Source organism: Chelonoidis abingdonii, chromosome 2 (genome assembly GCF_003597395.2).
Source record: "Chelonoidis abingdonii isolate Lonesome George chromosome 2, CheloAbing_2.0, whole genome shotgun sequence".
Lineage (NCBI taxonomy): Eukaryota > Metazoa > Chordata > Testudines > Testudinidae > Chelonoidis > Chelonoidis abingdonii.
This window is the reverse complement of record NC_133770.1, coordinates 231173929-231191225: the sequence shown is the minus strand read 5'-3', so window position 1 is coordinate 231191225 and position 17297 is coordinate 231173929. Positions and strand designations below refer to the sequence as shown.

Genomic DNA, 17297 nt, shown 5'->3' with positions numbered 1-17297 from the left:
ACAAAAAGTTCAGCCTGCATTCTGAGTGCTTACGTGACAACCTCTCAGGCCAGCATATATGCTTTGTCAGGTGGGTGAGGTTTCAGTTTCATGGACTTCCTACTGGAATAGTAATTGTGCTTACTTTTCCAAAAGGAAGTACCTATTTTCCAGAGCGTACGCTTCCTTTGGACCCACGACTGCACTGAGAAGTGCTGATGTAATATTTTTAGATGTCTGTAAGATGTTTAAGTTGATTAAAAACTAAAATATAAAATTAATATGGCACACATTAAAGGATTAAAAATTGGCTAATTGTAAAAACAGGGAATCACCATTGAGTGGGTCTATCTCCAGTGAGGTTCCCTAGGGATCAGCTCTTGACACTATAATATTTTACATCTTTCTCAACGACCTGAAAGAAAACAAAATAATCACTGATAACATCTGCAGATGACCATAAACTGGGGGAGCGGTAAATAATGAAGATGATAGATTATTGATTGAGAGCAATCAAGATTGCTTGGTAAACTGAGCACAAGCAAATAATATGTGTTTTAATATGACTAAGTGAAAACAGGGGCAGCTCTAGGGATTTTGCCGCCCCAAGTACAGCAGGCAGGCTGCCTCCGGGGGTTTGCCTGCGGAGGGTCCACTGAAGCCACGGGACCAGTGGATCCTCTGCAAGCAAGCTGCCAAAAGCAGCCTGCCTGCTGCCCTCGCGGTGCCGGCCGAGCGCCCCCTGCAGCTTGCTGCCTCAAGCATGCACTTGGCATACTGGGGCCTGGAGCTGCCCCTGAGTGAAAACATACATATCTGAAAACAAAGGATGTAGGTAATAATTACAGGGAGCCCTTATCCTGGGAAGCAGTGATTCTGAAAGAAAGCTTGGGGGTCTTGGTGGATAATCAGCTGAACATGAGCTCCTAATGTGATGCTGTAGTGAAAAGAACAAATGTCATCCTGGGATGCATAAACAGGGGAATCTTTAGTGGCAATAGAGAGGTTATTTTACCTCTATATTTGGCACTGCTGCTGGAATGCTATGTCCAGTTCTGATGCCCACAATTCAAAAAGGATAATGATAAATTGGAGAGGGTTCAGAGAAAAGCAGTGAGCATGATGAAATTAGAAAACATGCCTTACAGTGATAGACTCAAGGAACTCGAGAAGATACATAGGGCACAAATATTTAATAATCAGCTCTTCAATCTAGCAAAGAAAGGTATAAAGCTATCCAATGGCTGAAAGTTGAAGTGAGACAAATTCAGACTGGAAATAAGGCATACATTTTTAACAGTCAGAATAATTAACCATGAGAACAATTTACCAAGGTCATGGTGGAGTCTCCATCACTGACAATATTTAAATAAAGTTTGGATGTTTTTCTAAAAGTTCTGCTCTAGAATTATTTTGAGGAAATCTATGGCCTGTGTTGTACAGAAAATTAGACCAGATCATCATAATTGTCCCTTCGGACTTCAAATCTATGGGAACGGTACAAGCACACCTCTTTTCTCATATCATTCACTTTTGATGACCATAAGGACTCTGACTTTCATGAAATATATTGGGGAGGAAAGGAACAAATTAGCCAAATGGACTATAAACAATAAGTGTGTAAAATACTACAGACTATGGGCTATAAAATAAATATTTCTCTCTATATTTTCATAAGTCTAGTTAAGTTACCAATAAACAGCTAACAATCTGGTCAAATTCTATTTTATTGATCAAACAACAAGGCATGCTAAAACATAAATAACGTTGCTGAGTTTGATATTCATGTGGGTTTTAGAACATTCTAATGGACACAATTTATGAAGAAAAATTATAACAAAAGGAAAATCAGCAAGTTTAAGGGCAAAGAATTAAGCACTCTTCCATGAAGCAAAATCTCACGCACAAAGAATTTAATCACAGAAAAATAATTAAAAAAAACAAACAAACAAAAACAAGGGGCTGAACAACCCTCAATCCCAACTCACCAGGCTGCCTGCACTGCCATGCAATGTTGGACCATATCCAACTCTACCACAAACCCTACTCCTACCCTGCATGTTCCAATCCAGAGAGATGTCACGGAGTTCTGCTCTGTGGCACTCAGGGTGATGCAGACTCTCTTTGTATTTCCTCTTTACAGACTGCCACCTCCCACATACAACTGAAATGCTTCACTCCTGCAACTTTGACCATTCTGGGGGTAGGTGTGGCAGGGAATTTGTTCTTAATATATTAAAATTACATGGTATCAGATCATGCTTACTAAGGTCTTGATCTGCAAACAAATACACATGAGCAACTTTACACACTTGAATAGTGTCATTGTACTTCATGGCATCACTCATGTGTCTAAAGGTATTTGTGTGTTTGCAGGATTGGGTCCAAATATTAATTATTATGCATCTCACTGGGACTCCTGAGTTCAGCCCCACATGGGGGAAGTACACAAGCAATCTTGAACAAACATTTTGTTGGTTGAAATTCTATCTGCTTCTCAATCAGTCAATGTTTAGAAAACCTGTGATTTTGGATTAGTCTCAATATAACTTTGATAAAAAATAATATTCAAGACACTGTAAAGTATTTGTCGTAAAAAGGAAATGTGTAATAACAAATGATCTGTTTAGTATTGTCAAACGATAGATTATTATTTAATATTTATATTAAAGTAGTATCCAAAGGCCACCACCAGATTTGTGGTGTCAAGGGACAATCTCTCACCAAAAAAGGGGATCTCTGGAAGTTAAAAATTCCAAATTTGGAACATTGTACTGAGTCCAAATATGAAACAGAAATATTAAAATAATTCTTACTAAATGATATGACAATGATAAGAAATCTTTTTACAACAAATGCTAATAAAACACCTCTTCTAAAAATATACCTTCCACCAGCCAAAAAAAGAAACTTCAATAATACTTTCAACTGTTGCTTCAGTAGATTGCTACATTCAGCATAGCTGAAACATTGCTTTTGTGTACCATAACTGTCTGCATACATTATGCTTCCCCAAAACTAGGTTGCACAAAACAGTGGTAAAATTCCCTTGCAAATGACTATGCCTCAATTTTAAATCTATTCTGGAACTGAAATTATATTCTAAAAAATATCTTTTGGGGATGAAGAAAAGACAATATCTAATAGAACACATAAGCTACATGGTACTTAATACCATTACAGTATTTGAAACTATACAGTTACTATGGAATAGTTTTTGCCAAAAACTTTAATACCAATGATGATATTCAGTGTGTGTCCTTTCAATCAAGTACCATATCTGCTACAGACCATTATAACATGGCCTTTCCATGATCACATTATAGATAAGTAACTGTTAAAGTTTGTTGTCTGAAAAATTTTACCACTATACAACATGTATGAAAAATTGACAATATGATTTGAGAGCTAGATGTTATATAAATAGATGTCATCCAAGCACAACAGGACTATACATCCCTAGACAGTGCAAACCTTTTCTAGCTATCATCTTTACTCTCTCCGAAGTTCTCTAATCACATTAATAATGTGCATATATGTAGACAATTCTAAATAATATGAATTATATAGTATATTTTTCTCAAAACACTATATTTTTAACTCCACTCAGAAAGTTAAGGTTTGCCAGACTTTGGGATAATATAAATCTGGAGCTGTATTATGGTTTAGATTGCAAGTTGATGTAATCTCGGTGTAATGTGACTGTTTACCATATGCAGCGAATCAAAGACAACTAAACAACCAGCTTAAATGCCCTCTAGCTTTAAAACTTGGGAAGGTTTATGATTCTTACCATTGCCTCCCTTTTTTTTAGGGTTTTTACATAAATCCTCCTCTTAAAGTAACCAGCCATCCTGATATTATCAGGACTTATCCAAATATTAGGGGCTTTTTCTTATGTAGGATCTTATTCCCCCTCCCCCAACCTGATTTTTCACACTTGCCATCTGGTCATCCTACCTCCTCTAGAGCCATACACAATGATACAGCCATCCAAATCACCTGAACGCACTGCAACAGCCAGTTCTCCAGAGGCAGTTACCAATACTTTTTGCATGGTTGTCACACTGCATATTTAATACAATCACATCAAAAATACTGTTCGAGCAGGGGTATGCAATATATTCACTGTCTACCTATCCAGCCACTCGGAAACGGATAGTATTGCCAGTGGTGGCAATGGAATGGATGTATCCACGTTCCCTCGCACACGTTGGAGCTACCTAGTTTGGATAACATTCTAATCCAGAGCGAGTATTTGCACGCTCATGCATCCTCACTACAGAGAATTGCATAGGCCCAAACTACATTATTTACAGGGTCACTTGCTTCCCGAAAAGAAAGAGGAAAAACTTAACAGCAATCTAAGTTTTCGCTCAATTAAACACGCAAGAGGAGCCCCTCCCCACATCACTTGACGGGTAGGAGCCGAGCCCCCGGGGGGGAGCCCGGGGAAGCTGTGGCCTGTAGCGGGGGTGTAAGCAGGGTAAAGGGACTGTACCTCCAGATCTGCCCGAGCTGCAGGATGTGGATGAGGGACTGCAGGAGCCAGATGCAGAAGGCGCAGGAAGCCGACCTGCTCTTGCCGGCCCTGCCGCCGCTGGTGCTGCTGCTGTTGCTGCTGTTGGTGGCCGTGGTGGCGTTGCTTTTGCTGGCGTTGGACGCCTGCCTCTGCGGCGTGCAGGGGCGAGGGGCGTCCATGTCCCCGGCCGCCGAGCCGCTGCTCACCAGCAGTTTGCTCTCGGCGGCCGGGCAGCGGCCGGCAGCGGCGGCGGCGGCGGCGGCGCTGTCCTCGGTGCTGAAGTCGTGCACAAACCAGCGGAAGCTGAACACCTGCACGGAGAGGGAGCCAAGCAGCACGAAGAAGAGGGTCAGCCCGAACCACCAGCGCTCGCCCCGCAGGTAGTAATCTACCGCCAGCCAGATGTCGGTGCCCACGTCGGCGAAGTACACGGCCAAGGCGGCCAGGATCCACAGGCAGTCCCACAGCGAGTAGCGCCGCTGCTCCCGGCCCAGCCGCAGGCACAGCGACGACGAGCCCCCGGCCGAGCCCCTAGAGCCGCCACCGCCGCCTCTTCCCCCGCCGCCGCAGCAGCAGCTGGAGCCGCCGCCCGAGCCGTCCCGCGCTGCCCGCTTGTCAGCAGCACGCCCCGGTTGGCTCGTCGTGCCGGGCGGCTCTCTGCTCCGCGCCCGAGGCAGCCCCGGGCATGCGCCCTGCTACGTAGTCCGAGCCCGAAGTGGTCCGATTCTGCAGCGGCTGTGAACGCCACTCGGCCTGCCCTTCTTCTCTTCAGCGCCTCGTCCGATCTTTGCGGCCTGTGCCTCCGCTCCGCAGCGGGAGATGCGCGTTCCTATTATCCCGCGCCTCCCCCTGTCCTCCCTCGCCGACCGCCGCTCCGCTCCCTGCCCGGCTACGGGGCGGCGCCGGCTCTCCGGCGGCACGCAGCGCCTGGGCGCGTGCTGTGGGGACGCACGCTGCCCCGCGCCCGGGCCATCCGCGCGCTCCGCCCGACCTGCCGCAGCGCGGGGAACCGTCCCCGGACCGGCGGCATCTCCGCCTCTGCCGCAACCAGCTGTACTGACGCCGGGGAAAGAGGATGACCTCTCCTGCCTACTCTCGCTGCCGCCGCCGCCCCCAGCAAAGCCGCGGCGCGGGGGCGGGGCACCCAGCGCTCGCGGGGGCAGGGGCTACTCACGTGAAGGGGGGCGCGGTTAGTGGGAGGACTGCCTGTCGTGGGTGCTGGGGACAGGGAATGCCGCCAGGAACTGCGCTGGAGGGGCGTCTCAGGGGCCACGGTGGGTGGCTGGGGGGGTTTACGGGGGAGGTAGGGTTGAGTGGAGACGGGTTAGGGCATAGAGAGTGGGAGTCGGTGGGGAGGGAGAGGTTGTGATGAGGCGGGGTTTCATGGCATCGGTCTGTGGGTTGGGGGATCACTGGGGCGAGCAAGGTTGTGATGGAGCGGGGTTTGGGACGGGAATGGATGGGGGTCACTGGGGAGTAGTGGTGGGCATGGATGCTGGCGGGTGCATGGGGATCTCTGGCGGTGGCGGGGGTTGGTATGGAGGCGCGGGGTTCAGGCAGGAGTGGATGGGGTCACTGGGGAAGGTTAGGGGATGGGATAGAGATAGGGGTGGAATATGAGGGATCTCTGGGTAGCAGGGTTGGGATGGAGGCGTGAGGGCAAAAGGGCATGGGTACTGGGAGTGGGCAGGTTTGGTGTATGAGGCGGGTTGTGGATATGGGGTCACTTTGAACAGGTTGGGATGGAGGCGGTGGAATTAGGGCACGGGATGGATGGGTGGTCACTGGGGAGGTAGGGGATTGGGAGTGGAGGCGGAGGTGGATGAGGATTTCTGTGGGGGTAGCAGAGGTTGAGATGGAGGCGGGGTGGATGGGGATCAACTGGGGAAGGTATGGGTGATGAGGATGGTAGGCGGGTGGTTAGAGCACGGAATGGTGGGGTCATCTGGGGGGATAGGGATGCGGATGGAGGCGGGGATTAGGGCACAGGACTGTGATGTGGGGTCACTGTGGGAAGTGGGTGGATGGAGGCGGTTGTGGATTGAGGATCTCTGAGGTAGCAGTGGGTTTTGGTGGGGCAGGGTGTGGGGATCACTGGGGAGGCAGAGGTGGATGGGAGGGCGTGGTGTGGATAGTGGGTGTCACTGTGGGAAGGCAGATGCGTTTGGGATGGAGTGGAGGCGGGGATTAGGGCACAGGATGGATGGGGGTCACTGGGGAAGGTAGGGGATGGGATGGAGGCGGAGGTGGATGAGGATCTCTGGGGTAGCAGGGGTTGAGATGGAGGCGGGGGTGGATGGGGGATCACTGGGGAAGGTAGGGGATGGGATGGAGGCGGGGGTTAGAGCACGGGATGGATGGGGGCACTGGGGAAGGTAGGGGATGGGATAGAGGCGGGGGTGGATGAGGATCTCTGGGGTAGCAGGGGTTGAGATGGAGGCGGGGGTGGATGGGGGATCACTGGGGAAGGCAGAAGTTGGGATGGAGGAGAGGGTTCAGGTACGGGTGGTTGGGGATGAGGGGAGCCGCACTGCAGAGAGGAAGGGCGGCGGAGTGTGTGTGTGGGGGGTCTCTCAGAAAGCCCAAAGGCGCTGCAGCGCAGAGTGAGAGGTGACGTTGTGGGATCAACCGGGGGGGGAAGCTGTGGGAGCAGGAGCTGCAGGGGGAGAGAAGGGGGCGCAGGGGGCGTAGCTGCCGGCAGGGAGCGCACTGCGCTCGGGAAGCGGCAGCAGCAGAGAGGCGGGCGGGTGAGGGGAGCGGTGTGTGTGCAGCTACCTGTCCCCTTGCTGCTGCCGCCACCGCGCTGAGCAGGGAGAGCCCGGCCAGGCTGCCCAGTTAGCTGCTGCTCTGTCACTTCGGCCCTTAGCGAGTGTGGCTGGGGATAGGGCGGGGATGGCAGGTGAGGGTCCCCCCCGCAGCGGGTGAGAGGGGAGGAAGGCTGGTCTCGTGGGGAACTGTGCCGAATCAGGTGGGTGGGGCTGGTGCAGCAGGAACGGCTGGGACACGAGAGAGCCAGGTGCTGGAAGCAGTGCCATAAACAAGCGAGCAGTGGCCTCTCCAAGACATTGCCCAGCCAGGCGTGACCGAGTATTTGTTAAGTTACCGGCTAACACTCCCGCCAGCGCTTAGAGCAGAAACCTGCGGCCGATCCCGGGTAACTGGTTTGAAATCCCTGGTGGCAAAGCAGAAAGAAATAATACGTCCCACTCCCCGCAGGAAAGGTTTTACCTGTGCTAACTTTGGCAAGCGGCGCCGTTCTTAACTCACACAGTGCTTCACAGGCGCTCAGGGGAAGGTGCGGAGACACCGCTCTGTCCCGCCAGCCAGGCAGAGACATCACGAGATTAATATAATGCACGAGGCCAGTGCCTGAGCTAGTTCTGCTCCCCCTTTTCCACCTCCCCCACCATTTCCGAGCCGAGTTTCATCTGCTAAAATGAGGCTGGTTCCAGACTTGTGTAAACTATTAATTTTACCGATGTGCAGAGTAGCACAGATGGCCACATGGCTGCACTTTTCATTTTACAACCAAAGCACTCCCGGCTAGGCTAGGGGATAGCACAAGCATGGGTTGAAATAGAAATCACTCCCTTGCCTGTTCATTCAGCCCCAGAGCTCGCATTTTTTAGCAATCTAAAGCCTGGTCCCGGCTCTCCACAATGCTTTTCTGCTCCAGCAATCTCTCTCCCTTGGCACTCTAGCCAATTCAGCACTTCCCTTGCCAGTAAGCGCTGCTCACCTCCAAGAGAGGCCTTGCTGACTTGGCCATGCGACTGAGCTACAGCCCGACTCCTAAAACGCTTGGCTGTTCGTTATGCTGTTATTCTCAGTGCAACAACTTCATATAGCTTTAATTGCTTGGCACGCAAAGGTGGCAGCAGTTGCTTGGTTAAGTTACATCTGATTAATTGTATTTCGCTAAAAACAACAGTCCAGCCACATAATGATCTGATAAACAGCTAAATAGGGCTCAGTTAAACAAGCATGACCTAGAGATAACTATGGCATAAGAACTCTGAACTCTGCATGGGGAGTTGGGAAAGAAAGGACAATCCTGTTACACTTGTAACTGGTCTGACATCAATGGGATTGTATAAGTGAAGGTCGACATTTGGCATTCCTGGTTTATTTAATGGTCATTTTTGTGTGTGATATATTATAACTATATTTTCACTTTCTAAATAAAGCAGCCAAAAAATTAATCGTACTGATAGAAAAATCCTAATAGAAACGTTAATGAAAACATGATGGGGGAATTCCAGTGATAAAATCTGCTGCTTAACACAGCCCCTTCCAATCCAGGAATGAAGTGGAACCATTTATACTGACAAATAAAAATACACATTAGCTATGCCTTCAAACTCCTAATCGAAGGATGAGTATAAGAAGAGCGTTTGGTTCTACAGACAACTCTTATGCATAAAATCTCTGAAAACAGACAATGTCTATGAAGAGACTGTTAAGGGCTATATAATTGAGCACTTAAAAGTCAATGAATGATAAGGTTATGATTGTCGCACTTAATATCAACCTTGTCCCCCTTGTGCATATGCATTATAATACAGTCTTTAATGACAGGATCACATAATATTTCTCAAATAATGTACACTTGTTCTGCAAGGCCCTGATTTTAATTTGAAAATATATTTTTTATTTTTATTTTTTTTATTTTTAATTTCTAGTCACTCTTGAAGCCTACACTGATTTCATTCTCATAATTGTCCAGCATATGGTTATTCCTTAGAATTATGATACCTAGTTTAATAATTTACTTATGGGGCACCTATGTGGTATACTATGTATCCACTAGATTCCCATGTCAGCCCATAATGCAATTAACTGTGTAGCCAGTTAAGCTACCATATATGTCAGCAGATTGTCACTGTTACTCTATTATACTTGCACTATAATAAAATCAGTTTAGTGTAGACTTTTAATGTGACTTTAATTGACTGTGTTTGGCATATACAGAGTAATACACAGTACTACAAGATGCTACAAAGGTATCTATGAGATTACATTGTGAAATATTATTTGAAACATAGCATGCAATCAACAACCTGTTTAGGGCCCAGCTGGTGCTCCTGATCCAGGCGGGTGTGTATAGCAGCATTCACTCCTTTCATAGACCCTTGAGGCTGAGAGATCTTTCTGCATGGCTTGTGGTCCACCAGAGGGAAAATGGGTAGAGTTGTGGAGGGGATGCATAATATCCCCATTAGCCCTTGCAGTGGATATTGTAAAATGAGGACTGTATTAACGTATCTGCCTATCCTCTCCTGGGTCCCCAGAAGCCATGGATCTAGGCAACTGGGAGACATGGAAGGTGGAGTGAGGTGGCTGCTGGGATTCAGAGCCATTGCTAGTTTGCAGAGCTAGGGATCATTTGGTATCCTCTATCAGGTTTGAAGGCAACTTTTCCATGGGGAGAACCTTCCCAATGGGGCCTTGAAGGACAATGTCTGAATAAAGGTTGCAGGGTCAGGGCATGTAAAGAGATCATCTATTTAGATTATCAAGTTTAAAATATTGTAATTAGGAATAACTTGTTCCTCTCCCACCTCAGTTTAGAGCTCTTATGTGATTTATGAATCCTGCCAAAGAGAGCCAAAATTAGTCCAAAATCTGTTTTGACTTGTTCATTTAAGTAACCAATTATTTTCTAATAGGTTTCATTTTCTAGTTATTGCATCAGCACCCAGGTGAATATTTTCTAATTTGCATTTCTGTATACATTGAATGTCTGCCTGGACCTTCCATACAATGTTGGGTGTTTCATGGAATTTTGCATAACAGCCATTTCTTATAATTTTATTACCAATAGTTTTCTGTATTTACATCATAAAGGTCCAACTTTTCTCTCCATGGCTTCAAAAGGAGCTTAGACTTGGACTCTTAAGTGACTGATCTTAGAAGCTCACTGAAGTCAACAGACTCCAATTGATCACAGTGCACTTAGTGTTGGAAGGAGAAGACTTTTTTTCCTTTGACAGGATAAATTTCCATTTCATTCACTGTTCTAGCCATGGAACTGTGCAACTGGAAGAGATCTCTCTCTGTTTTATTTCCTCCCCCACCCCAGTTAGGCTACTGCTCTGGTTCTGCAGTATACTTCTCCACTTTCAGCTGTTGGCACTGTGCACCTGCTTTTTCATTTACAGTAAACCCCCTTTGGGGTGTAAATGGGACCTTCTAGTGGGAGTAAGCATAAATCTACATCTACTTTAAGGCCCCTTTACACTGCCAGAGCAATTTCTCTCTTTTCTTCTTCTTGACTAGATACATAATGGAAAGCATCCCAAGCAATATGTAAGTGCTGGAGAAGCATTTATCAAAGTATTCTTCACTGTTATACTGGTGAACCTTAAATGGAGTTAAACCAGTATAACAAGAGAATTTGTATAGGCACAGTACATAAACTGGTGTGCATTCAACAAGATCACTTCTGAATCCTATTCTATTCATTACAAAATATAATTCAAGGATATGTACTGTGATTGCAGCCATCACTACACCTGCTTCATAAACCATGCAAAGCTTTTTCTTTGCAAAAATCTCACTCTTCCAGGGCTGTATTTTCATGGGTGCAATAGCTTTTTCTTTGTTATAGGTCTCAGCAACTCCATCTGCTTCTTTTTCTTTCCCAAATCATCTTTCTATTTTAAGAAAAAATGTTTTATTCCTGTACTTGATTCTCTGTGTGCCTGAACAGGGGGCCTTGACCAACTCAGCTCCAAAAGTCAAGGAAATGCTCTCTTCAGTTCCAATCTTCCAAAGAATATATCTTCTTCCTTTTCCTTTATGGTATTTTCTAGCTTTTTCAGATTCTCACACATAAGCTCTCCTGCAATCTTGTTTAGCTATATCAAATAGGTCTATCTATTTTGATGCATTTGATTCCTGGTTTTGCTTTCAGTTCCCTCTCTGCCTTTAGGTTAGCTTTGTACTGAGTAAGATTAGTCAATTTCTGCATGCACAGATCAATACCTTTACCAAAGCTGTTTCCCTTTGTTTGGCAATACTTTTGACAATCATGACCTCTTGCTTCAGGGTGATATTCCTTTCTATCTTTTCTTCTAACCTATAAGAAAGCAGCTTTTTCCAGATCAGATACAACTAAAATCACCCAACAAATGTACCTCAACTAACATTCAGCTCTTGATACTTATTATGACTGGGAGGATCAGACAGTCCATTTCTTATTGCCTGATTCTCCACTGCATTACCCTGGTTTTCTGCTAGTGTAATTCTAGTGCATAAAACTGGTATAACACTATGGAGAATCAAGCCTTCTGTCCTCTTGTGTCATTGACTTTCTGTCTTACCTTACAGCTTCAATAGCTATTACATAGTTAAAATAGTAAGTAGGATTCTATTTTGAATCTATTTTGACTAATAGTCCTCTACCAACTGCATTTCTTTTTTAAAAAGTTTTAATGTTAGAAGCTTTTAAAATGATCATGTTACAAAATGTTCACTAGTTTGGGGCCTTTTAATTTGATTTTTTTAAATTAAACTACAAATTTAACACATCTATAGATGATAAAGTCAGCAGAATAGGATGTGTTTAATTTCATATTTACACAATAAAGTATTTATTTACAATTTTCCCCTAACCTTTTTCATGTATTCCAATTCATTTGACAACAAGTACATTTTATGACTTCCACATTTTACTGTAGATGGGGAAATAATTTTATTATGATGAAGCCAATATAGAGTATTTCAGTCAATAAATGTAAGCTTCCAGGGCATGAGAAGTCTACCTAGCAGGTGGAGCAGGATCTTGCCTGGTGAATGTGGTGGCAGTTCCGACTGACAAGCAAAGATCAGAGATTTCCAAGGGAGAAGCCAGAGTCAAGGTTAAGTGGCTAAACCAAAGGTCAGAACTGGAGCCAAGGCCTAAATCAAAGGGCATTCGGGGGTGGGGAAGGAGCGAGGACTCAGCGCACAGGCTTCCCCCTCCCTCCCCTGCCTCCTGCCCAGCTCGTTCCTGGCGTTTGGGAGGCTGGGGATGGAAGGGGAGCCTGCCTGCGGAGTCCTCACTCCTCCCCCCTCCTGAACACTGTAAGCCAGCTGATTGCCGAGGACAGGAGGTGGGGGGAGGGGGGAGAAGGCACTGACCCATGGGGTGTGCCAGAGGGTGGGAGGTGCTGGGGGGGTAGCGAAGCTGATAGGGGGGCTACCAGCTGTGGACAAAGCAGGCAGCCAAATGACATTATAGCAAAGCATTGCACAACTTTAAATGGAGCATGTTTTGTTACTGAGTAGGGATGTAAGATCAAAACAATGTTAAGCAAGAGGATGTTAAATGGGGAGTTACTGTACTGAGTTCTTCAGAAACCACCTATTCATATTTTAAGCATCTAAATATATTTCATTATATGCACTGAAGAACTAAATTCATATTTTTGTGATTGCAGTAAAGGCTGTAATGTGAAATATGATTTCTCATTCCTACTTATGTGAGCACATTGACAGGAAAGTTACTTATGAAAGAGGAAGTCACTTCTAAAGTTTGTGAAAGAACTTTAATTCAAAGTTTAGTATATGTTCTTTAGACAGATGTCAGCAACCTCGACTCCATGTTGATTTATCTTTTACATTGAAATATATAACTGGAGATAGCAGAAGAGACAGGCATGTGAGGGGACATTATAGGGACTAGGTACATTTGCAGCCAAAATTGTACCATGTTACAAATCTTTTCACTGCCCTCCCCACTCCAAAAGCAGCAAGCAAACATTAGGTCAAATGGGAAGGAAAATAGGAAAAAGGGGGAATGATTTTGATTTTCTATTTCCATTTTGTTTCACTCATTTTATCTACTTGGTAAAATAAGTTTTGTTTTTTTTTTCATTTTGGTGAAGAGGTTCCAGCGGTGCAGTGCTGGGAGCAACTGTATAGCTGTGAAAGCATTAAATGGCCCAACAAGACAATCAGAGCCTGGCTTTGGACAATTAATTTACAAAGTCATATTCTTTCAAGTCCTTACACACCCTATCAAGAAAAGTCTTAGATATTCCTGGACCTGAAAAGGGCTACAAAAGTGGCTGTAAGTTATATCAGTGTACAACGAATGGATACAGTATAGTAATTCATATTTACACTGTGAAACTTAGTTAAGGAGGAAAAGTGGAGGTAAGGAGCAGAGTTAAAGCTGGCTGTTATCATAATCTTAACTGAGAATTTCCAGACTTCCTGATTTTTAGCTTTTATGGGGCACAATGTTCTAATTTCCTGGTGCATGTTTGTTTCATTTTTAATCTTCAATATATAGTTCCTGAATTTTTAAAAAATACAACATCCTCGCACTGTTTAAAATGAATAGCTCTCTACTGATATGTATAACCTTCAGTCTACCGTAACCAAGTTCTTTGTCTTGGAATTCCTCAGCACTAGACACCATTCCCTCTGAAGCATTCAGGCCACAGGCAGAGGAAGGGACTTTCCCACCATTGCACTTAATGCCAATCACAGCACTATGATAGAAAGATTCTTTGGTCTTTCAGAATCCTGCGTTATTAGAGGCAGAATGCTACCCTTCTTCTCTATATAAGTGATGCTAGATGTTTGGGCACTAGGAGTAACATTTTTAAAAGTTTCTAACTGATTAAGGCCCAGATTTTTGGTCATTGCTCCACTTAGCATTGCAATGCCTAACTGACTTAGGAGCCTATATTGCATTTTCAAAAGAGAGTTATGTACCTAGGAGTCTAAATTCCATCAACTGACACTGGGCTTAGGCTCCTAAATGCATAAATTCCTTCTGAGAATGAGATTTATGCTCCTCAATCCGTTAGGCATTGCAATGCTGACTGCACCTAAATACCTTTAGAAACCTGGGCCTTAGGCACTTGGGAGCCTAAGACCTGGCCTACACCTTAAATTTAGGTTGACCTGGCTACATTGCTCTGAGGTGTGAAAAATTCACATCTCTTAGAGAGATAGTTAAGCTGATCTAGGTCCCGGTATAGACACTGCTAAAGGAATACAAGAATTCCTCAGTCAGCCTAGCTATTGCCTCTTGAAGAGTGGATATATTGCACTGATGGAAAACCTCCTTCTGTTATTGTAGTAAGTATCTACAGCAGCATAGCGGTAGTGCTACAGTTGTGTCACTGTAGCACTTGTAGTGAAAACATAACTGTAGTCTCATGGAAAGTCAATGGATCATTGAAAGAAAAGATCATTAAAAGTCAATGAGACTTAGGCTAAGTGCCTCAATCATTTTTAAAAATGAGACTTAGGCTCCTAAGTCACTTAATCCAGTGGCTCTCAACCATTTAAGAGTACTGTACCCTTTCAGGAGTCTGATTTGTCTTGCATACCCCCAAGTTACACTGCACTTAAAAAGTACTTGCTTACAAAATCAGACATAGATGTACAAGTGTCACAGCACACTATTACTGAAAAATGGTTTACACTCTTATTTCCCCCATATAATTATAAATCAATTTGAATATAAATATTGTATTTACATTTCAGTGTATAGTATATAGAGCAGTATAAACAAATCATTGTTTGAAATTTTAGTTTGTACCGACTTCACTAGTGCTTTTTATGTAGCCTGTTGTAAAACTAGGCAAATATCTAGATAAGTCAGTGTACCCCTTGAAAAACCTCAGAGTACACTGTGATACAGCAAGGCCAAGGAGCAATGAAAGAATGGGAGAGGGGAGACATATAAACCCTAGACTTATTAAGGCATGGTTTCCAGTAGATTAGGGAAGGTTACTATAGGTTAATTGGAGCACCTGTAGTCAACTAAGGCTCTGTCAGGAACCTAATAACAAACCCTGCTTCAAGCAGAAGGGGGAGGGGGAGAGCTGAGAATTGAATTGAAAGACAGGAGGAAGGGAGACCCTCTCCTCCAGTGTCAAGGATTGAGCATAACCCTACCCAAGGGGGAAGATGGTAAGAAATTCGCAGGACTTGAGAGGGGCTAGGGCTCATACCCCTTCCCTACTTTCCTCCTCTACCGCCTTCCTGGGCCATTAGTGGGGCCCTCAGTGCCCCAAGAGCAAGAACAAGGGGTGGCATCCTAGACCCCTACCAAGAAAAGCATGGGACTTATCATAACAACATCAACCATTTTGCCACAATCCCCAGGCATATGTGCGTCCCTGTTGAGAACCACTGACTTAATCTATGGGACTTAGGCCCTTAAACATCTTTGAGGGGCTGGCATTTTTGAAAATTTTACTCCAGGGCATTACAAAACTCCAGACTGGACATATGGAATTATAACTTTCTATTGACCTGTCACTTTCAAGTAGGGTGTTGAAAGCGATTTAAAACCAGACAAATTGACCCACTATGAATGACCATACTGAGCCTGATTCACTTCCAGGCACTGTGGCATACTCCACAGTGCAGAGCTTGGAGCAAGTCAGCAAAGCCCACTATGTGGGTGAGGCCAAGTCAGACGTTAATTGTACTAACTAAGCACATCTTCCAGGCAGCCTCTACTACTAAGACTCCGGTGATATTTAAAGCAGTCTTGTCAAGGTAGAAGGTACCTTGCCATGCCCTTGTATTGAAGCACCTCTCTCTTGTGTTGCTGCCCCTGCCATCACAGGGGGTATAGTTTGCATTCCCCTGTACGCAACAGAGCGAATCTAATCACTTATTTGTACATTGTACAGGTAGAGCAAATCATTTTCCAGTAAGGAAGCCAGCAGCTGAAAGAAGGTATTCACTGTTAGCAATGGAAAATAGATTAGGACGGCATTATTTACACTTGATAAATCAGCAATGGCATCAAAGCGAGTAGTATTACAAACTATTAATGAAAGACATAACAATGAAACAAATCACATAGTAGATCACAACAAAGTGATTCAGTGTAATGAATACTGATACTAAGTAGCTGAACTGTGCACTCTGGGGATACAGTTTTAAATCCGTTCCAGTGTGCATACTAGCAAAGCAAGCACAAAAAGGATTTTTGAGGAAATAAATTGACCCTGCTTTCTTGCTAAATCAGATCACATCCTACAGTAGATCTTCTGCATGATGATCTAACAAGGTACATAAAAACAGAATTCAGCTTGCAGTACTCATGAGGTGTTTTTGTTTGTTTGTTTTAATCAAAATAGCCACTGAGGTTTCATTTCCCATGAACCTATCAGCCAAAATACCTTATTTGAAAGAATGACATGAGAAAATAAACACAGGACTTTTTAAAAATGAAAACATGCAAATACTTCACCAGAAAAATAAATTTAATACCTACATTTATGACAAATTCATATGATCACTGAAAGCATACAGTCTACTGGTACTCTGAAGGAGAGATAGGCCCATGCTATAAAATTCAGATATAAAAACAGATTTTAAACCCCACAATGGATATGTCCACACTGCACCTGGGATCATGATTCCTAGCTCAGCTAGACAGACCTGCACTAGTTCTGCTGGAGCTAGCATGCTAAAAATAGCAGCGTAGGTGAGGGTAGCATGGACTAGCTGCCTGAGCACAAATCCACCTGCATACTCGGGTGGCTAGCCTGAGATACTGCCTGTGCTACCATGGACGACACTTCTATTTTTAGTGTGCTAGTGTAACACCTACAGACTCCAGTCATCAGCAGGCGGGATCAAGCTAGGGACCTCTGGAGCTTAGTGCATGAGCTAAAAGTCAACTGGCTGTTAGCTACGGCTGTAGAGCAAACATTAATCTCTTTCCTTCTCTCTCTAAGTGGTCTCAGTGCCACCAGATAGGACAGACCACCACACCCAGGAGGTGTGTGGGTTACACTAGCTCAAGCAGAGCTAGAATGTCTACACATGC

General features: G+C 44.7%; 1 protein-coding gene across 1 annotated transcript in view; it reads right to left on the bottom strand.

The window, feature by feature from the left end:
* Positions 1-5531, bottom strand: part of XKR4 (XK related 4) — a 318617-nt gene extending 313086 nt beyond the window's left edge. Inside the window, 4 exon segments of the mRNA XM_075062028.1 lie at positions 4481-5103; positions 5105-5236; positions 5238-5306; positions 5493-5531. Of these exon segments, the coding sequence (XP_074918129.1) occupies positions 4481-5103; positions 5105-5236; positions 5238-5306; positions 5493-5531 (863 nt within the window).
* Between the last annotated feature and the right edge of the window lie 11766 nt (positions 5532-17297).